At 41.6% G+C, this 23,905-nt stretch overlaps 1 protein-coding gene across 1 annotated transcript in view; it reads right to left on the minus strand.

The window, feature by feature from the left end:
* Nucleotides 1-23,905, minus strand: part of GAN (gigaxonin) — a 71,519-nt gene that overhangs the window by 5,560 nt on the left and 42,054 nt on the right. Inside the window, exons 8-10 of the mRNA XM_063437226.1 lie at nucleotides 19,178-19,314; nucleotides 17,712-17,843; nucleotides 6,075-6,184 (exon numbers count right to left, since the gene is read on the minus strand). Coding sequence (XP_063293296.1) covers nucleotides 6,075-6,184; nucleotides 17,712-17,843; nucleotides 19,178-19,314 — 379 coding nt within the window. The remainder of the gene's footprint in view (nucleotides 1-6,074; nucleotides 6,185-17,711; nucleotides 17,844-19,177; nucleotides 19,315-23,905) is intronic.

Below are 23,905 nucleotides of genomic sequence, written 5' to 3' on the forward strand. Positions count from 1 at the left end.
ACCGGATGACGTGGTGAAACTACAAACGGCGTCTGAAGAATATGACGCACAGTATGTAAAACAGGTGAACACGAATTTAGAATGAATCCGCATTGGAGGATTTTCGGCAAAAAGGCGCGATAGAGACATTTAAAAGGAACAAGGACGGGATTAGCATCATCATTGCCATACACCCCTGAAGAAGTCTGACCGAAGGACGAAACGCGTAGAGCCAGGAGATAAGACATAGTGACTTTTAATTTTGTAGTTTTTTATTTATTTTATTGTTATATTTATGGATCTGAAACTGCTGCTATCTGGTTGCTGACCACAGAAGTTTGTACTGCAACATATTTTTGATATGCCAGTGTGAAGCAGGGCCGGACTGGGGATACAAAGCAGCCCTGGATAAAAAAATGTATGCCAGTCCTATAAGTCACTGCGCCATATATTGTCGCGTGTAACATGTAAGGCTATGTCTTGCCATGACAGATGATTGAGTAATATATATATATGCATGTCCCTCCAGGCTTTTCAACGTAAACACTGACTTTTCAGAGAAAAGGCAGTGTTTACATTGCTTAAAAGTGACACCGCTAGGGACAGTCACTCAGACGGTCACTAGAGGTGCTTCCTGTGTCAGTGCACCTACAGTCAGGGCCTCCACACTCTGTAGGTGCTGAATGTTCCCCATAGAGATACATTGATTCAATGCATCTCTATGAGGAGAGGCTGATTGGTGTAACGTTTTGCAGCCAATCCTATGGCAAAGCATTGCCATAGAGGCAGGGCCAATCGAGGGGAGACCAGCTTGCTGCGTGGGGAAAAAAAAGGTGAGCAAAAACACTATTTTTAAACACACATATACACCATGACAGACACAGAAACACACATATACCATGACAGATACACACCCCAGTCCTATAGAATGTAAGCTCGATTGAGCAGGGTCCTCTTCAACCTATTGTTCCTGTAAGTTTATTTGTAATTGTCCTATTTATAGTTAAATCCCCTCTCATAATATTGTAAAGCACTACGTAATCTGTTGGCGTTATATAAATGGCAATAATAATAATAATAATAACAACAACAACAGACACACACCATGACAGACCATGACACAGACACACACACCATGACACAGACATACACACACACACACAATGACACAGACAGACAGACACACATATACCATGACACAGACCGACACACACCCCATGACACGGACACACACACCATGACGGACAGACACACCATGACACAGACAGACACACACACCATGACAGACAGACAGACAGACACACACACACACCATACAGACAGACACCATGACACAGATAGACACACACACCATGACACACAGACAGACACACACACACACACACACACCATAGACAAACACCATGGCACAGACAAACAGACACACACCACACAGACACACACCATGACACACAGACAGACAAACTCACACTGACACACATTACTCCTACCTGCCAGGGGGTCGTGCAGTGCAGGAGGCTGCTGGGGCAGGGGCACCTGTGCTGGCGGCCGCTGGGGGAGGTCTGCTGGCGGCCGCTGGGGGACTTGTACTGGCGGCCGCTGGGGGAGCTGCGCTGGCTCTGCTCTCAGACCCTCGCGCGCTGCTGAATGAGACCGGGGCCGGAATATGACGTCATATTCCGGCCCGGGTCTCATTCAGCTGCACGCTGGGGAGCAGAGACAGCGCAGCTCCCCCAGCGGCCGCCAGTACAAGTCCCCCGCGGCCGCCAGCAGACCTCCCCCAGCGGCCGCCAGCACAGGTGCCCCTGCCCCAGCAGCCTCCTGCACAAAAGGGGTTATAATTTTTTAAAGATACACACTATGTTCTGCTTTTCTCCTTTCTGTTGCATATATGGCTGATGATTGAAAGTGACAACGATAGCCACGTCCCTAAAGAAACCTTTATGCGCCTGTTATTTACTTATTCCTTGTGAGTAACCTGTTAGCCACTCACATTTTCACTTATATTTACGCCTTTCTTAAGCTATTTCACAATATTTAGATTGTATATCTTTTGAAATAAAAGTAAGCATTTTACTATATTTAGGGGGGTACAGCGGCTTGATGGTATTTTTAACACTATTGGTTCAGGAATATATGCTTGCGTTCCTGTACTTATAGTGTTCCTTTAAGAATAACTAAGCAATCTACATATTGCACTACTTGGGTCCTATTGACCTCTGACGGTCTTCAGAAAGGAAAGAAAAGGTAAAGAAATTCTGCACTGCCATTCTGGGGTCAATAAGGAATTTTTTGTCCTAGCTTGTTGCAAAATTGTGCTTCAAACTGGGGTTTTTTTTTTTTTTGTTTGTTTTTTTTCTCTTTTGGATCAACAGCAAAAAACAGGTGTGAGGAAGGCTGAACTTGATGGACGCAAGTCTCTTTTCAGCTATCTAACTATGTAACTATATGTAACTATGTAACTATGCAGACAGGCTCTTCAAATTACTGACATGGTCATGGTGCTTGGTGCTTGGAATAACCCTTTCAAAAGGGACAAATTTACTGCTCCTTTTTTAAATGGATGTGATATATAATCTTTAAAAGAATTGTGCATTTTTTGGCCTATGTGAGCATTTTTCTATGGAGTCTGTGGACGGTGCACATACAGAGATGAGGAAGGAATCTATTAAAATAGGGATGATGGAGGAAATGAGGCAAGCTTGAGGAGCATAATAATGCTGCATGGAAACAAAATGGTTTCATTTTTAATCAGCTGTAACTTACTTTACAAGTTTTTATGTCCTGCTCTGTAAATTGACCTTTAATTACATACAGGAAGATCCTGCAGGGTCTAAAAAGCTTGTAACAGAACAGGAGATAAGCAATTCTAAATTAAACAGAATTTGCAATAAAGGAAGTGTAAAGATTATATGACTCTTTACAGGAAGGGTTTAGAATGGCAGAGACTTGAGCAGTGAGATTGCAGGGGCATGACCTACCGGATATACTCGTGTATAAGTCGAGAATTTTTTGTCGTAAACTTCATTTTAAAATGTAGAGTCGACTTATCCATGGATCAGTGCTAGTTTCGATAGAATTTTGACTCCCGAACGAGGTTCTCCTTGCTGTTCGGGAAGTCGAACAGGCAGGGGTAAAAGTTTCAGCGGGGTTCGCAGGCTTACGTAGCCGACTCAGAGATCCATGCTGTCGACGACCATGTACCGCTGCCTGCGTTCGAGACACAATATTGTTTGAATACATGTGTTCGTATATACGAATGGTGGCCACCCAGGGAATGCTTGTTTGTGGTTAACAGCCAGGGGTGTTCGGTGATTACAAGGTGTTAACAAGAGGGACCACAGAGAGTCTGTTCGGTAACCGAACAGAAGGGGAACAATTCCATTCAAATGCAGTACCCTTGACTTATAGCATATTTCATAATAGTTGGTCAGAAAACTGCACTCGACTTATAGACGAGTATATACAGTATAAACCAAAACTGTTTCATTAAGCTCAAGTTGTTTTGGAGATTATAGTGTCCCTTTAAGCATGCAAAAAAAAAAAAAATGTAGCCCATTATTGAGGCCAACATCTATTAAAATGTATTAAAGTTGTGTTGGTGTCTAAAGTGATGATGTCAATGCCCTTGCATTCTCATCCATAATCATTATTTATATTTATCCCTATTCTTTGTTCAAAACAATACTCCTGAACAGAATTTCCTACATTAAGATCTTCAGCAACTTTCAAAGCCACAAAATGCTCCTTTAAAAAACAATCAAGTTGACAAATTTAAATGGACAAACGATTCACCATGCTTCTTGAAAATAGCACATGGTGCAAGGAGATCTACAATCCAGTATTCCTGCATTAGGAAAAAAAAAATCTTCAAGTCTAACTCTCACTCATACATGTTATAGGTGGAAGCTATACTCTCCTTAGCCATGAATATCTGCCTATAGGTTACACAGCACAGGGATATGGTCAGCCCCAAACAGAAACCAGCTGTGACTGTTGTAAACTTGAACTGTGGTTTTATTTATGTCCTTGCATGAATTAAGCTACTGCTAGTTCTGAACTACATGTCCCATAAATCAAAGCTGGTCGGGGTTTATGGAGATAGTTCAGCTATCCTATTAAACATTATGGGAGCACTAGTATTAAAGGAGAACTATAGGGTGAGGAACACAAACATGTATTCCTGACCCTATAGTCTTAAAACCACTATCTAGCCCGCTTGCCCCCCTTTGCCTCCCTAAAGATAGTAAAATCTTACTTGTATGTATTCAAGTAAGCATCTGCCTGTGAACTTCCTCTGACATCAGCAGAAGTGGTGGCCTGATCCAATCAAAATGCTTCCCCATAGGATTGGCTGAGACTGACAAAGAGGCAGATCAGGGGCAGAGCCGCACAATTCAAACACAGCCCTGACCAATCAGCATCTCCTCATTGAGATGAATTGAATCAATGAATCTCTATGAGGAAAGTTCAGTGTCTGCATGCAGAGGGAGGAGATACTGAATGTTTGGATGCATTTTAGGCAGCCATGACCCAGGAGGGATCTCTAACAGCCATCTGAGGAGTGACCAGTGAAGTTATCACTAGGCTGTAATGTAAACACTGCATTTTCTCTGAAAAGACAGTGTTTACTGCAAAAAAACCTGAAGGTAATGATTCTACTCACCAGAACAAATCCAATAAACTGTAGTTGTTCTGGTTACTATAGTGTCCCTTTAACTTGACGATTTCCAATAACTCACCAACTTGGGAAAAAGTGACCTTATAAGATTGCATTTATTTTTATGGATATTTGCCCTATCCAAGACTTAACATTTTTGCCTCATTCCATTGTGATTCTTTGTTAAACTAATTTGCATATGCCCACCCAGAATCCTTTGCAGTTGTAACATCACTGCAGATTTGGGATTTCTGTGGGAATAGCAAGTCTTATGGCTTGACTGGTGTGCAGATTTTTGTTTAACGTTGTAATATATATATATATATATATATATATATATATACACACACACACACACACACACACATACATACATATACACACACACACAGTGTGGAGCAATGATGAAATTTGTTTTTATGAAAATTTACTGCAAGTGTAAATGACTGGGAATGCCAGGAATCCGTACATTTTTAGACACTTCTTTTAGGAATAAATCTTACGAGCCTGACGGGAGATGTTAACTGTATATTTGGAGGCAACAGGTTTGGAGCCCCTAGATTGTAAAGTGTAAACTTTGATGCAAGTGGTGAGAACCACGTGCTAAATCATTTTCCTAAAAGCTTTAGTTAAAAACAACTGATAAACAGAAAACTAGCACTATACACATCAGATCATCGTACGGCTGTCTGCTGCTGCACTGGTGGAGGCCATGCTACCCAGGCAGTCTTTAACGCGGGTCCAATGGGGCAGCTGCCCCGGGACCAGTAACTCCTGGGTGGGCTCAAAGCAGCTACCCCATTTGCCCCCTGCTCGCAATAATTAATTTTAGGATCACAGATTCTAAACTAGATTATTGCGGGAGGCGGGCCAGTACGCTGAGGGGGGCCATCGGCTGGCCCATGCACTTAGGGCTACCCGATGGCAGTGCGTCCACAGGGGCCTGGTCAGCGCTGTGACCATTTAATGGCGCATCTGGCTTCTCTAATGATGTCAGCGTTGGGAGGAAGTGACAGCCGGACACTTTCTCCCAGCTAGCAGATCAAGTCGCGCAGAGGTGAAGGAGAAGAGCCGGAGGGAAGTGCAGAGTGAGAGCCTATGACTCCCAACATGATCAGCCAACCAGTGGACCCAAGGGAAGCTACCCTCCTGCACCTAAAATTAGCTTTTTGCATGTGTGCGTGTATCTATCCGTATGTCTGCATGTGAATGTGTCTGTATGTGTATCTGTGTGCCTTTTTTCTGTGTATGTGTGCCTGCATGCGTATCTGTGTACCTGTTTATCGCATGTGTATATCTGTCTGTCAGTGCACCTGTGTGTTTGTGTATCTGCATGTCTGTGTATCTTATGTGTGTCTGCGTACCGGTTTGTCTGTATCTCTGTGTATCTATATGTGTGTATGCAAAAAAACAACATTTAAGAGATTAAACCAACCTGTATCAAGATCACCAATTACATAAATACTGGCACCAATAGGTACTGCTCCATAGACGAAGGAGGAACTTGTTGGGATGCAGAGATTCTGATCATTTAGATATATCCACCTGCAAAGAAGAACACGTACAATTACGTTTTGCTTGTTTATATAGATTATGTAACATATATATTAAATCGTACTGGCAGAACAGATTATGCAAATATGTTCTTTTGCAATGTTGGCTAAACCTAGAATCCCAGGTATTCCGAGGAGATACATTTCTCTGATGCTGGATGAACATCGTGAAAAATGCAGCGGAGAAACAGCAGAACAAAGGCTCGTAATCATGGATCTACACCAATAATAATAATATAAAAAAAATTAAATGCAGGAATTATGTTTAATCATTGATAATAATTAATTCTGGCCAGTTTAAAGGGACACTAAAGCACCAACACAACTTTAGCTTAATGTAGTTATTTTAAATTGTGTAAATCATGTCCTTGCAGTCCAACTGCACACTTTTCTGGTATTTAAACAGTTACATCACTTTTGTTTCTATTTGTGCAGCCCTAGCAATGTCTCCTGTGGCTGTGACTGTGAAATTAATGGTTTCATTTTCAATCGGATATTAATCTTCTGCTCTGGAAATTGAACTTTAATCATACACAAAAGGAGATAAATGTTTAAAGTAAACAAAATATGTAATAAAGGAAGATTAAACATTAGATTTTCTTTACATGAAGTGTTTAGGAAGGCTGTGCAACTCACATGCAGGGAGCTTTGACTAGGGCTGCATAAACTAAGTGATTTAACTTCTAAATGGCATAACATTGAGCAGTGAGACTTTAGGGGCATGATTTATACACCAGAACTGCTTCATTAAGCTAATGTTGTTTTGATGCCGATAGTGTCCCTTTAAATCGCCAGTTGTACTCGGAGGCTTCTCATAATTAAGATGACTACAATCATCACATTTTAATAAAAGTAGAGAAATAATTTCCCACTATAAGAAGGTAACGTACTTCCTAGTTATAGCGTTGTCTTTGAGCATAGGTAAATTGAATGCAGGTGTAGAATTTAACAGTTTTCTTTACGGTCCAATTCAAGAAAGCTAGTACTTAACAGACTATATAAGATCATAAAAAAGTATTTTTATTTTTTTTTTTTTAAAGAAAAGGCAATGGGGCGGAGCTTGCTGTAAAGCCAGAGCAGTTGCATCTCCCATGTGCTTTGTGTAAACTGCTAGAAAAATGATATTTTCAGGTGTTATTTTGCACTTACCTGAGTAGCCACCACTCCACAGGAAGACTGAAACGCAATGGGACGGAAAAACAAGAGACGGTAAATTGTTCAGAGTCTCTCAGAAGGCAGACTGGGACAAAATGGCGCTCTCAGCAGCTGAACAGAAACTGGAGAGCTTCAGCAGCAACAGCTGAACACTGCAATCAGAGTGGATGCCTCGGAGGACTACAAGCGACGATACAATCTCAAGATCAGAGGTGTACCGGAGGCAATGGGGGTTGCAGACTTACCCCACTTCCTGCAAAGACTCTTCTCAGCCTACCTACCACCAAAACAGGCTAAGGCGATAAAACTGGATGGAATGTTCCGTCTCCCCAAGCTAAGTGGCGCAATGCCCTCATCATCCGCTTCCAGTCTTTGCAGGACAAGGCCCAATTCCAGGCAGCCATAAGGGGTAACTCACCTATCACCTTTGAATGATCAAAACACAGAATATCCTGAATTGGTGCCGATCCCTACGGCTCTTGCTGCTGATCTTACAATTTAACAACATCTCCTACCGATGGGGGTTATCAAAGGCAAGAAGAGGCTACAGGAAGATGGAGGCAGAGTACCCCGATTCTGTCATAGACCCAATACTCCATAAGGGAGTGCTAGAACTAGGAACCACCATGCACGGATTGCACTTAAAAGGCAATATCTCTACAGCAGCATGGAATTAAAATAGTTACCATGAGATACTGGCTTTTATCAAGAACTCGAGGACCACCAACATCAATTGGGCTTTCGGGAAGCACCTGCCAAGACCCAGAAGGAGATGTCTAGCATTGACCCAACACAGATCAGGGAATTCACACCTTAAACCGGATTGAAGTCACCATCCACTAGAGCCACAACTTGATAAGCAATCAACTGGCAACGAAGAAGAATCCCGGTGCTGGGAGTATTGGAACACCCGGAGACCCATTAAGTTACACCGCTGAACACTTTCCTTTTAAACTTTATTATATTATCTTCATTTCTTTTTCCGTTTTACATATGTTTTTGCTCGATGACTGGTTCACTCTATTAATATTTTCACACTGATAAATCCACAGGACACACCGCCCACAGGTTACAATCACACGTTCTGGCTCACACAGGAAGAGGAGACCCAGATAGATGGGCTTGTCACGCTTACTGTTTCACTTAGAAGAGTTCATAATTTAGACATTTATTCCTCCCTCCCCCCGTCATTCCAATAGAACTCACACTTCTGACGCTGACGAGGATCTCATTCTAAGGGGGACTAAACCCACAGGGAGCTAGATTAGCACCACGAGGATAAGCACGCTGAAATAGCATCTCAAACCCCTGGGGCATAACAGGGGTTGACCGAACACAACATAACATATAGAATACAACGTCGCTCTTTTTTTACAATCCAACTTTACATGGAATGTTTATGAAGTTTCGTTGATACTAAAATGACAAAATCGGTTCTTAAGCATATTGTTTTCTTGTTTGAAATGAGAAAAATAAAGAATTAAAAATAAAAGACAAAAAGTATTGGCTTTCCTCACTCACAAGTATTTTGCCATAAAATAAAACAAGTCCCTCAATTTAAGAAGGTTTGTCTGGTTGCCAAGCCAAATAAATCAAATGCAAGAGTACATGTAGCATAGCTGCTTGGATTGTGTTTCACAAACCTGAATGTCACCGTTTAATGGTTAAGGTAGTGATATTCAGAGTACCTTGAAACGGTCATGGCTACGACGCAAGACACCCACTGGCAGATCTAATCATTTTATTAATCACACCATATGAATTTTTTTCCCCGCAATCCTATGATTCAGCTGAGATTCTGTGCTGGAGATGAATATCGTCACCAGTTTAGGAAGGTCAGAGCCACATGGTCTCAAGAGTAGAGTAAATGGAGTTATGTGAAATGTCACATTTTACTCACAGCTGGGATTTCAGAGTGTTACGGCAAACAAAAGGTGGAGATGACATGGATAAGCTAAATAAAGTCCTTTCATAACAAGATGAAAGGCTGGATAGGTGTGTGTGACTGTGGACTGTGCTGTAAAAACCGTCTCATAGTCATCATTTCTGGGGGCAGATCAACAAAGATCAATAAAACTGCATCTGTAAACTATTGGAGTTTATTTTATTTTTTTCCCCCCAAGAAACTTTTTTCCTTTTAATTAAATTTTTTTTATGGTCATCCAAAAGTCATAAACTTGCCTACATGTCATAGAGAGGTCATGCGTAATTGGTACATTCATTTGTGTATATAATCATATGCACGTGACAAATAGTAGAGGTATCACAACAAATTATAGTACAACATTTTTCTGGTTTAAAAACATATACCTGTGATTACCTCGATGACATCTACAATCAAATGTGCTCGAGACCATAAACTTATCGCTTACATAAAAAGGTATTGCGTACAGAATAGTTATTTGTAAACTCGGAAGTTCATCAATAGGTACAATAATCCAATCCAAATCGTAAAAAACACAACAAAACAAAAATATAAAATGCCACTACAACTTTTGGAAAACTCTAGCAGAATGTAAAACACACAGATCAGTAGGCTAACTTCTGTAAGCTATAGAATATCTATATTTCTTATTTAGGTTTTGTCATGTACCTGAAGATTTATTGTACTATTCTTGCTCTTTGATAGTAAAGTGATTTTTTTTTCCTCAACATACCTATAATACATTTATCGCACAGCACAGTGTTATTGCACAGAGCTATATGTTAGCTGGACTATATGGATGTTTCCAAGGATATATTTAAAAATAAATGTCTCAAGGTTAAAAATAAGCATATTTTTAATATCAGAATATTCCTTTAAAACAGTGGTTCTCAAACCAGTCCTCATGGCCCAGTGGCCCACCAACAGTCCAGGATTTATGTATTTCACCGTTTTATTCCAATGGAACCTGGACTGTTGGTGGGTCTTGAGGACTGGTTTGAGAACCACTGCTTTAAAGGGTTACTCCATGAGTGATTTGAAGTGGTCATGGTGCCAGGTATCTGTGCAGGATTTCGCAATACAGAGCACAATCCCCGGGCTGCCGCAGGTGTAACTGAAGCACTGGGAGCGCCATTTCGGTCGTCAAACTAAATATAATAAATAGCAGAATAGGAAATAAAGATAAAAATAGTCCCCTTAAAAATAAAAGAGGTGCATTTATATGCAGAAAATAGGAAAGTCAGACGAAAAAGTGTCCAAAATGTATAATTCAGCTACAAAGTCCTGCGGAAAAAGAGTCCAGATAACGTAGTAATATGCAGGATCTCAGAAACATGTAGAAATACCTTTAAAAAAGAGAAACAGAGAAAGATACATAGCGTAATTCTGTATCAAAATGTATTGCCCCAGATAAAAAAACAAGAAAAAAGTCCCCCCAACTATAAAACTCTTACACTAAATAAAATCTGGTACTCATCGTAAATGATGATGCAGGGAAAAATCTATCGCAGCCGCTTGTGTTTCCACTAGAGACAGCTCCTCTCAAGATCTTGAAAAAGCCCTCGGTAGAAGGGCGAAACGCGTTGATAGGGTGCTACCATTCATGTGCAACACTCATCTGCAGCAGACCCCACAAAGTGCTCGATAGAAGCCGGACTTTCAGCCAGCGTTTCCCCTCAGAGAACATCACGGACAGCCCTCCAGAGTGCACCGGAGAGGAGCTGTCTCTAGTGGAAACACGAGCGGCTGCGATAGATTTTTCCCTGCATCATCATTTACGATGAGTACCAGATTTTATTTAGTGTAAGAGTTTTATAGTTGGGGGGGACTTTTTTCTTGTTTTTGTATCTGGGGCAATAAATTTTGATACAGAATTAGGCTATGTATCTTTCTCTGTTTCTCTTTTTTAAAAGGTATTTCTACAGGTTTCTGAGCTCCTGCATATAACTACGTTATCTGGACTCTTTTTCCACAGGACTTTGTAGCTGAATTATACATTTTGGACACTTTTTCGTATGACTTTCCTATTTTCTGCATATAAATGCACCTCTTTTATTTTTAAGGGGACTATCTACTTAACGCTGAAATCTATATTCACATTTGTTCTTTGGAATTGGGAAAATTCTTTTTGTTTTAGCAGCTATTACTGTCTGAGTACCTAGGGTACCACTTTCACTATTTTATTCATAACATATATAGACTATTACGTAGGTCAGGGGTCAAGTCCTGGGGAATAAAGTGTGGGAACTCACTCGAGTTCCACCCTCACCCCACCAGCAGAAAAAAACAAAACTTGCATGCATATATAAACACGTACACACACACTCAGGTGCACACATACACTCACAGACACACACACACAGACTCACAGACAGGCACACACATACATACACACACACTCACATACACATACACTCAGACACACACTCACTCCCAGACACATACACACACACACTCCCAGACACATACACACACACACACTCCCAGACACATACACACACACACACACTCCCAGACACATACACACACACACTCCCAGACACATACACACACACACTCCCAGACACATACACACACACACACACTCCCAGACACATACACACACACACTCCCAGACACATACACACACACACTCCCAGACACATACACACACACACTCCCAGACACATACACACACACACTCCCAGACACATACACACACACATACACTCCCAGACACATACACACACACACTCCCAGACACATACACACACACATACACTCACAGACACATACACACACACACACTCACAGACACACACACACATACATACACTCACAGACACATACACACATACATACACTCACAGACACATACATACACTCAGACACATACACACACATACACTCACAGACACATACACACACACACACTCACAGACACACACACATACATACACTCACAGACACATACACACACACTCCCAGACACACACATACACTCACAGACACACACACATACACTCACAGACACACACACACTCACACACACACACATACATACACTCACACACACACACATACATACACTCACACACACACTCAGACATACACTCAGACATACACACATACATACATACACTCACACACACACTCAGACATACACTCAGACATACACACATACACACACACATACACTCACACATACACACACACCCAGACACATACACACACACCCAGACACACACACACACTCACACTCCCAGACACACACACACTCCCAGACACACACTCCCAGACACACACACATACACTCACAGACACACACACACATACACTCACACACATACACACACACACATACACTCACACACATACACTCACACACATACACTCACACACATACACTCACACACATACACTCACACACATACACTCACACACATACACTCCCAGACACACACTCCCAGACACACACACACACTCCCAGACACACACACACACACACATACACTCACAGACACACACACTCACATACACAAAAATAATTTGTATATATTTTTTTTAATTTAAAAATGTCCACCCAGCCTCCCTACCTGGAGAGCTGGCGTGGACCTGTCCCTGGGGTCCAGTGGGGATTCAGTGCGGCCGGCTCTTGTCTCGCTGTGACGTCATATTCCGGCTCCCAGCATCAGCAAACGGCGCGCGGCGAGAGGGAGCAGAGAGGACACAGCTCCCTCGCCGCGTCTGACAGCGAGACAAGAGCCGGCCGGGGGGGATCCTTCAGGTGGCCATTAGGCCACCTCTTGGGCCCCCCATGACAGGGGGAACACGGGGACATTTGGGGGCGGCATTTTTTGCCGCCCCCTGAGTGCCTGCAGGACCACAAACGGGAACGGCGTTCCTGCACTAAAAAAAGTGCAGGAACGCCGTTCCCACGCGTTCCTGCAGGACTCGAGCCCTGACGTAGGTCTTTTATTTTCAATACTTGCGCTCTCTTTTTTATTATTTTTTAAAGATAAAAATAGATTTATTATTCATACAATTCAGTTAATTCGTCTAAATGTCATAAATTTGGAGATTATTAAATATTTCCCTCAGTTGAACAAGTCTTAATTCCGATCACAGAATGAAAGTAATCTAGGCACAATATGCAGTAGCGGGGGAAATCACATCGAAAACAGGAAGCGCAGAGGGTCGAATTTTTGCACGCTATGCAGATGTTTCATTTTCGTTCCTGAACGCGGACAATACAAGGTCACTCTGATATTTTAACCACATAACTGCCACTACAGATAGGGTTTATACACACAGAAGCCTGCTGCAGATTCTGTTTGCAACTTAGTCTGTCTCAAAGGGCTACAACACCGATTCCGTTTCAGGAGGAACGTAACGGAACAGTAGATGCAGGGCCGCCACCAGAAATTTTGGGGCCCCTGACAAAGCACAAGGTCTGGGCCCCCCTGCCCATGTTCGTAGCCAAAGCGCTCTTCTGGCTACTGACGACAACCCCATAATTCTTGCTGATAAACAAAGAAACTCATCAGAGGCATCCGAAAGGAATTCATTGGATAGTTTCAGTAGGAACATGAGATGGGAAGGATCTGTAGCGGATTTTACCATAAGGGAATCTTCCAGGGCTTGTAGCCAAACGCTCTGAGAACCGCTGAACCTGCAATTTCAGCTCTGCACGGATATCCTGCGGCCTGGAATATTCTTCTACATGAAGTTTCGGCTGGTTTGTCCATTGGGTCTTTAAGTCCTGAGACTTCGCCAATGGGTATAGTGGTTTTCTTTGACAGCTGGGCAATCTGAACATCCACTTTAGGAAGATCTTCCCATTTTTCTTCAGACTGTAGCTTGAACAGCAGTTTAAAATGCTTTGAAATAAACGCACGTCTTTTAGGATTCTTCCATTCTCTATGAAGGAGATTCAAGATTTTAGAAGACATTGGGAAACCTTTAACCTTACCCTTGGTAGGTCCAGTTTCTTGTACAGCCGTCGTCACTTCTTTAATAAATTTCTTCAGCTCTTCTGGTGGAAAGCCCTCCTCCACACTTTAAGCCAGGCTGGAAATATCCGAAGGTGACGAAAAAGAGCATTCTCCTGAAGAGACGTCAGACACAGAAGGAGATCTATTCCTCCTACGTATTGTAGGCAGTTTCTCTTGAATAGCTGGTTCTTTTTTTCACAGCATCTTTAAAAGATTCAAATGTCTGGGACAAATTTTCCTGAAACCAGCCCAGGAAGGATGCCATATCAGTGTGCTTGGCTTTTTCTAGCAATTCCGTTGAGCACTGATTGCATGTCTTTCTGCGACATCCGTCAGGTAGAAGTAACGCACATTCCAGACAACATAAGTGCTTAGATTTGCTTGTGGCTTTTTTCGGAACAGATGATGACATCTTGTCTTTATCTGTCTTATCTGGAGATATAGGACTGGACATATCTGTGGAAAAAACACCAGAATAAAATAATTCTAGGAGCATGCATAATGAAAGGTGAAAAGGAGAGTTTAAAGAGTTAAATCTCACCTTAAATCTCACCTCAAATCACCTAAGATCCGTGTAGGAGGGCTGGTGACCTTGGGGTCAGGAAGGTTCTGCACAGCTTCATAAGTCCAAATTTTGAATTTGGCGCCAAACACCGTTTCGCGCATGCTCAGTAGCACGATTCTGTGTTAGGTGGAACGCAACGCCTCCCGGGCGTGCGTTCCACCGCTGTGCGCATGCGTAACGAGCAATGAAGGAGGACCGCCCGGGAACTCACAGAAATGCCACAAATAGCAAGTACCTGGTCGCGTTCCGTAACGCGAAACCGGAAGTACTATTGCCGCTCAGTTCCCGCCCGGGGAGCTATCGGGCACTCACCTCCCGGTCAGCAACCTGTGCTGATCGCACCAATTCTCCACCTGCACTGTGGGGAACCTGTCCGTCCCGTTGCCGGGACAAGAAGAACTGGTATGAGACTCTGGCTTGCAGATTATATGGAGGCAGCAGGCGGAGCACAGCAATTAAATCCTAAGAAGGGGGAGCTTCTTGTCCAGAACCATAAGGAACATCCCACTTGTAAGTACTGCCACTATACGAAGGGCAAAAATGGTCAAACATGGATATTCTATAAAGTGAGAACACTTAATTTCAAATTTAGTTTCAAAGTTGTTGCACGGGAGCATAGCAAGGAATTCTTCTAGGTTGGCTATTTTGACTGTAAAGTTGAAATTCACTTTAGTGAAAACTGCTTTCTTTTTTATCTTCCCTTATTTTACACTGTGTTTAATTTAGAACTTCTTATCCAGCTCTTCTCACTGCCTAACTCCTCATTGGCAGAGAATTGAGCATTGACACTGTAGGGGTATGATCTATACACCATACACACCCTCATTGTTTTTTGTGCTTAGAGTATCCGTTTAATTTCTTATGGCAGACAGAAACACATCACTACCATTTAATGTCTGGGTTTTCTCATGAGCAGGCAAATTGTGATATTACTCGTATCATTCATTTAGATCTGGCTGCATTTCTTAATGGGTAAAAACACGCGAAAATAACTAAAAAGAAAAGATGATGTAGTACACCTGCAGCTAACCCAAAGGATTCCTTTAACAATCACATACATAAAAACTAATTGAAATTGAAAAAGAATTAAGTGGCCACACAACTTACACAATTTTGGCATATTCTGTTTATACAAGTCATTTATGTAACTGTATATTTGGATGTAATATATATTACTGATCCACTCCTGGCACCAGAATAAAGTCTTTTTTTTCAAGGTGCATCTTACTTATTAACGTATTAACCCCTCTTAATTAAAGGGAAACTCCAGTGCCAGAAAAACGATCCGTTTTTCTGGCACTGGAGGGTCCCTCTCCCTCCCACCCACCAATCCCCGGTTACTGAAGGGGTGAAAACCCCTTCAGTGACTTACCTGGGACAGCGGCGATGTCCCTCGCCGCTGTCTCTGCCTCCGCGACGCTCCTCCTAGTGATTACGTCGGCCGGTGGGCGAGACTAATCTCGCTCACCGGGCGAGGAGACCTAATGCGCATGCGCGGAAATTCCGCGCATGCGCATTACGTCTCCCCATAGGAAAGCATTGAAAAATCATTTCAATGCTTTCCTATGGGGTTTTGAGCGACGCTGGAGGTCCTCACACAGCGTGAGGACGTCCAGCGACGCTCTAGCACAGGAAACCTGTGCTAGAACCCAGGAAGTGACCTCTAGTGGCTGTCTAATAGACAGCCACTAGAGGTGGAGTTAACCCTGTAATGTAAATATTGCAGTTTATGAAAAACTGCAATATTTACACTTGCAGGGTTAAGGGTAGTGGGAGTTGGCACCCAGACCACTCCAATGAGCAGAAGTGGTCTGGGTGCCTGGAGTGTCCCTTTAAGTCCTCTTGATAGCACATCTAAATACCAAAGAGTTTCAAGACTCTCACAGCAGTAGAACAGTGAGCTTAGGGATTCCCTGGTCCTTTGATAGATCGTCATGGAAGCTTAGAATCCTCATAGTTATATATATATGGAAAGTCTTACATACATCTTATTACCCTCCCATATCAAGAGTCCAAAAGGAATTCATAGGATTTCTCCGACCCGAACCAGGTTATTATAACTCTACAGCTTATAACAAAGACAAATTAGGTGAGCCCTTTCTATTAAATAAAGGTTTAGGTACACCATTTACCCTGTTTTAAAGATGGTTGTTTCGTCAAACTTCACCCTGGTCACTAGGGGTTCCATCCTGGATTCCTTCCTTATTTTGATCCATTGTGAGCCCCTTCTGGTTATTTGAGGTCATAATGACATTGACTATGGTTTGTAAATGTAGATAAGTTGTGTTTATTTAATTCCGTGTGGCAGCCAATCAAAATGTTTTTTTTCTTCTACCTGCGGCTGACTTTAAATGGTTACAGTACAGCCAGCTAGGGAGACAGAGCAAGCTCAGCGAATATTCAAGGACTTTGTACCCCACCAGTAGAAGAGTTTGGTTTAGTTTTAGTGAGAAAGGGCAGATATGTTTGACTAGACCGCTGTTAAATAGCTCATGCGATAGCCAAATTAGTTGAATGATAATTTTCGAACATAGATTTCATCATGAGTAAATCTTACTAAACAAATTACAACCAATTTTTGACAGCTCGGATTAGATAGAAAACTGATCATTTTATAACTGATAAATGGATGCAGAACATACTCTGAACAATAAAAGAAGAGTCATCTAGCTTTTTACTGATTTTTAACACATGTACCCTTAATACGTATTGAAAAAAAAAAAACACACTAAACAAACACCAGATGGCACCAGCACACCTTATCTTGTGTCTAACGTTGCGAAGCTACCTAGCAATATTATTCACTGTCATTTTGACCATGTTTGAGCTATCATTGAAAGTTAATGTTTCACACATGCAGCTTTTAAAAAATAAATAATAAAACGACACACAATTACTTTACCGTTTAAAGTCGTCGTGATAGAATTCGGATTTGCAGGCCACCATTTCACTGTTCTGAGTTTCATGCTCTCGACTCCTGACTCCGCCAAACACATACAGCTCCAAGCCAACACCGCACGCTACAGCGCCAAACCTGCAAAGCAGAGCGGTACAGATTCGTGAGCAGCACATAACATACTTTACAGGAATTGCCAGAGCAGAAAGAGCTGAGCGGTGTAGAAAAAGAAGGTTTTGTGTCATGCATTTACGTAAACACCTGTGCTCAAGTAATTGTTCTACTGAATTTAGAATGAGAACACCTGTGTCCTTCAATCTTTTGAGGGCTTTAGCTGGGATCAGTAGGTGGCAAAAAAGTTTTATTTTAAAACCAGAACGTCTGCGGACAAACAGTAGAGGCCACCATTTCCCAGCATGCACTGTTTTTCGCTTGGCAGGCTTTGAGGGGAGCTTAACTTACCTTAACCTGTCCCTCCCAAACACCGCTATCATCGGCTGGTCCTCTTGACATGCGTGAGAGTACAGCACTGAGGTCTATGGAGTGTCCCGTGGGATCCTCCACACACAGAGCTAATTCACTGAGCTCCTGCCAGTGTCAAGAAGTGTCAAGTGGAGGAAAATACTGAGACAAAATCAGCCCCTACTTTGTCCCAGTATATCTCTTGACTGGGTTGTTATTTCGGTAAAATGCCAACACAGTAAATATGAGTATTTCATAAAGATTCTATCTTTCTGAAATACTCAATTTGAAGGGAATTTACTAGGAAATAGCCTTTCAAAGGCTTCTCATTGAGAAGCCTCAGAAGCTATGACCCCTGCGAGCACACGCACACTCTGCACAGCATTCACAAGGAATGCTTGTCTGATCTGAGGTATGCTGGGGGACCTGCCACCTCCATTAGCTAAAGGGAGCAAACCTCCTTGGCTGTTTGATTGACAGGCGTGTTTTTTTTTTGTTAATTTAGAATAAAAGTGAAAATTTCTTGTAGAAAACAGCCGTGTTTATAGAGTGCCTTTTAATGGAAAACTCCTCACAGAAAAATAAAATAAAAACTACTTCCTCAGCTGAAGTGCTTTATGGCTGTCGAGTGGTTCTTTAGGGTACAGAAACATCAACATGTAATTCACCAAACTGCATTGTGTACAACTTCGTAAAGAATTTCACATAACCAATTAAAAACACGCTGCAGCAAGCCAAGATAAATTAACAGATTTTAGTTTCCCTCTTTAGTAAAGTTAATTGTGGTTGCAAATTCTGATCAACTTTGATGTGCAGATATTTTTTTAAGCAGGAACCATTCCAACATTGTACAAATAATTGGAGACACAAACAGGACATCGGTCTTCAGCGATCGGACACAGTTTTATCTTCTTAAAATCTTCTTAACATGCTAGAACAGTACCAAAAACAAAAGGAGAATAGGGGGCTATGAGTACCCTAAAGATGCTTTGCATACTAGATGACCTCACCTCCTTTCTTTCAGAGGGCATATTGCCGTCCACTGTTGGGTTTTGGGGTCATAACATTCGACAGACTCAAAGAGTTTTCCGTACGAACCTCCTCCCATTGCATAGATTTTCTTTTTCATAGTTGCGTAGCAGCCGATCTGTAATTAATCCACAAAGCCCAGGAAAGTCAACAAGAGTGCCAGCTACAAATAAAATATAGGTTTGTTTGAGCTATGATGGAAATAAAACACAGAGATAGACTATAACAACGTGTATCTATCACTCTGTTCTAAAAGGACACAACAAAGCTGAAACAGACCCATGTTTTTATGCATTAAAAATGTGAAGAAGAAAAAAAAAAGATTCAAAATAATAAAAGCTACAAAGATTCTCACTTTTAAAGTTCCTTCACTTTAAGCAAATTACCACAGATACCATAAGCCTTGAGTTTTGTCCATCAGGAAGTATCTTGGACCATCAGAAGCCTCTCATTCCAGTCTATGGATATGGAGTGTGGATTGTTAGGAATCTTAAACTAAAATGGGTGGAGCTTAGGCCCACAATCCATCGTAAAAATCAATCCCACAAAATGGCAAACAGCAGACACCAGGGATGGAGAAGAACAAAATGGCTGCAATGGCTGGAATACAGCATAAAGTAGAACAGATAATAAATCTAATGGCTAGGGGGGAGTATGATAATTAATGGGGGAGGGGAGGGAGGATAGGGGGGTGTCTACATTTTCTAACCATCAAGAGCCTCTCCTACTGGCATAATCTGGCATTCTGCAAAATAAAGTTCAAACCCCCCATTTTGGGTGCTTCTTCGGGTGGCCTAGCCATAGTCAATAAAAAAAAAAAAAAACCTACGGGTATGGGGTAGATGGACAACACCTCTGAACATTTCCATAAAAGATGGGATCCTTGGTTATTCGATACAGTAAACGTGTCATGACAGATACAAGTATGCAGTTTTCTAACCTCCTGGCTCTGGCTTGACTCATATTATACAGTTGAGTTTTTCTTCCCCAAACACTGTTAAAAGTCCTGCCGAGACCATTATATTTCAGTGGGTGTTACACACATCTCCTGCTTTGGAAACAGACTGGCTTCCCATAACAGGTTAAAAGTCCCCAACACTTTATGATGGCTTTATGTAAACAACATATCTGTTCTCTTTTTCTCCATTCCCAGATTGCCTGTCCAAAGCTGCTGCAATAAAACATTCTGGCTGTTTCTCTCCCTTCTAATGCTTCTCTCACACAGATCCTGCCCCTCCTCCCTACTTCCCTTTGCAGGCATTGCTTTCCATTAGGCTGAATTCAAGCAAGAGAGACACCCAGAGGAGAGTTTGTCTGACAACAGACACTCAAAGCACATCCTTCTTATCAGTCTTATTCACAGGTTTGGCACATACTGAACTGACTGAGAGCAGGGGAAAATGGCTATTTTTAAACCTCTGATTTCAGAGAAATTTGGACATCTGCAAGCACAATGTATAGAATACACTTGTTTCTTTACCAATTAAGATTTATCACAGTTGTATTTGTCAAGACAGATACTATTTAATTATATGCTTCACTTTGCCTATAATGCCCTTTTCATACTAATGTTAATGTTCTCTCTCTTTATTTTTTCTATCCATTTCTTTCCCCCTCCATTTTTGTTTCTGCGTTTTTCATTATTCTCTCTTATTGCCTCCTCTTTTTTTTCTCCCTATCGACTCTTTTACCCTTTTTTTTTTTATAGATTAAAAAAATGTTCTCCCCTATTTTCTGGGATTTGTCATGGCTCAACGCACTTAATCAGACTACTGTATCTTTATTTTCTTTTATTAATTTTCTGTGTGTGTGTGAATAGACCACTATGGCCATTTGGTGCTTTATGCTCTGTATTTTGAGGCATATGGTAGGTTATTTGTCTGAGCTCTCCATTTTAAAATGTTTTGTTACTTATTTATTTATTTTTTAAACATTTTTTTCTTTTTTGTCATTTCAGTTAAATTGTATAACTATTAGTCTGCTAGTCTTGCTTTCTCAGTTATTGGATCTTGTATTTTTCCCAACAGGACTTGTTATCGGTGTTTACTGGAATAATATTGATCTGGTTAGGTTTAGGACATAGAAAGCGGATCTGCAACATTCTTTTGATATGTTGCGTACTCTCTTTAGAACTCGGTCATTGTAGCTTGCTGATAAAATGAGCTTCCAATTGCACATGCACATTGGATACTTTTAATGTTGACAACCTTGTATACTTCTCACACTACGGCAGCATTTAAAAAAAAAAAAAAAAAAGTTTTAAAGGGACACTATAGTCACCTGAACAACTTTAGCTTAATGAAGCAGTTTTGGTGTATAGAACATGCCCCTGCAGCATCACTGCTCAATGCGCTGCCATTTAGGAGTTAAATCCCTTTGTTTAGTCTAGTCTAGTCTAGTCTAGTCTAGTCACACCTCCCTGCATGTGACTTGCACAGCCTTCCATAAACACTTCCTGTAAAGAGAGCCCTTTTTAGGCTTTTATTGCAAGTTCTGTTTAATTAAGATTTTCTTATCCCCTGCTATGTTAATAGCTTGCTAGACCCTGCAAGAGCCTCCTGTGTGTGATTAAAGTTCAATTTAGAGATTGAGATACAATTATTTAAGGTAAATTACATCTGTTTGAAAGGGAAACCAGTTTTTTTTTTCATGCAGGCTCGGTCAATCATAGCCAGGGGAGGTGTGACTAGGGCTGCATAAACAGAAACAAAGTGATTTAACTCCTAAATGACAGTGAATTGAGCAGTGAAATTGCAGGGGAATGATCTATACACTAAAACTGCTTTATTTAGCTAAAGTAATTTAGGTGACTATAATGTTCCTTTAAATCTGGCAAGGTATGATTAGATAGTTGCTTGTTACACATTCCAGCTTTGTGTGTATTCTACAGGTTTTCTACTGAATAATTATTCAGTTCATTCCCTCTCATTACATGCACATGTTTTCCAATGGCTTGTCATGAGACCTTATGTCACAGACTTAAATGTACCTGGCGCCTGTACCACTATCCTCCTCATGCCGCGTGGGCAGAACGCAACGCTCTGCTGCATTGCTCCAGTCCTCAGGACACGCTCCACGTGGCCCGAACACGTCACGTGGCTGCACAGCCTGAATAGGAAATATACTCGCCTTCCATCCTGCGAATGGCTCCCTCTGCTGGTTCACAGGCCGAACTACAGCCCCATAAAATAAAAATTACATGAATGACATCATGCCCTTAAAGGGACTACGTCATCAAGGCAACTCCATGCGGTTTGGAGTCGCAGAGATGACATGGACCAATGAGAACACATGTTAACCTATTTCAATGGCTATTCATGCCTTTACTCATTGCCCTATCGTGGTTTCTGTTCAGTAACACGTTTAGTGCTCCTACGAATTTCTTGTGATTTCCGGTTATTGGCCTTGGCACCATTTAGACTCTATTAACCTCTGGTATCCTGATCCGGCTTGCATATTGATCTGTGTATTTCTATTATCCTGACCCGGCTTGTTTTTCGTGTAATCGTATCTCTGTGTTCCTGACTTTGATTCTCTCTTGTAAATCGCTAAATCTGTCCACTCTAAGGCTCGGTAATACGGCTTTTGGATCTACACTTTATGGTTATCCTTTTTCCTGTGTGTAAGGGTAACGGCAACCGTGACACCTTACCCTGGATTACCACCAATTTCAGCCCCATTTAGGTTTATATATTCTGTGGCTTATCCTTGCCAGAGTTTATTTCCTAGACAAAGGCTTATTATGTCGACAAGTTGGAGTACTGTGCTGCTCTCCTGTGCAAACGTTAGACGGTAACTTTATACGCGTGACTAATTACTTGTATTTCACAAGGATTTTTCTGCATGTAATGCTTTGAAGTTGACGGTTATCTTTTTTCTATCTGAGAATACTGCTGCATATTTGAGCAAGCATTAACAGAGTGTCTTTTGCCACGTTACTCACAGTGTAAACACAGTGTTTATTGCCATTGTAATAACGTTTTGCTTTTTATTTCAATTGGAGACCAATGGGTTCAATATTAGGTATATTCATTTTGGCTTTAGTTGGGGGGTTGGCCTTAACAGTGTTTGCACCAACTATCAATACATTTGATGGCCAGGCAATGTTTAACTTGTATGCCAACATATGCGGTATATCTGATTATTTACTTTTGTTCACGCAGGTATGCACAACACACGTGGCTAGACTGCCCGTGGAACTGCCTTAATGGACTACAAGGAGGAATTACTAAGCATGCACACCTGACATCACACACATGGGGCTGTTCAGTGCCACTTGTCTGAGGGTGACAACAGGGACTGGCTGAGAGAGCTTAGCCAGTTCCTGGTTGTAATGAACATCACTACAAAACAATCGGGATAGCAGGATATTCTGCAGAAAAACATTAAAAGGAGCTTAAACAAATACATTACTAAATAAATAAAATGAAGTGCGTAGGGCAAATTCCTGCCTGGTGTATTCCCCAATTTGGTTTGGTGCACAGTTATAATGATTTGAAAAGGATGGTGCCCATGTCTTTTCTACACAAATCCATGCCAGCCCAGACAGACTAATGTTGGTGAACCCAAGAACGTGCCTTAAAACCCAGTAGGATGTCTGGCTAAAGAAGATCTAGCGGAAAAGATTTATCATCATGCACTGCCACAAGACATTCTACAGTAGTGGCCAAATACCACGCAATAACAGCAACCCACATGTTAAACAAGGT

The sequence above is a fragment of the Pelobates fuscus genome, chromosome 12 (genome assembly GCF_036172605.1).
Source record: "Pelobates fuscus isolate aPelFus1 chromosome 12, aPelFus1.pri, whole genome shotgun sequence".
NCBI lineage: Eukaryota > Metazoa > Chordata > Amphibia > Anura > Pelobatidae > Pelobates > Pelobates fuscus.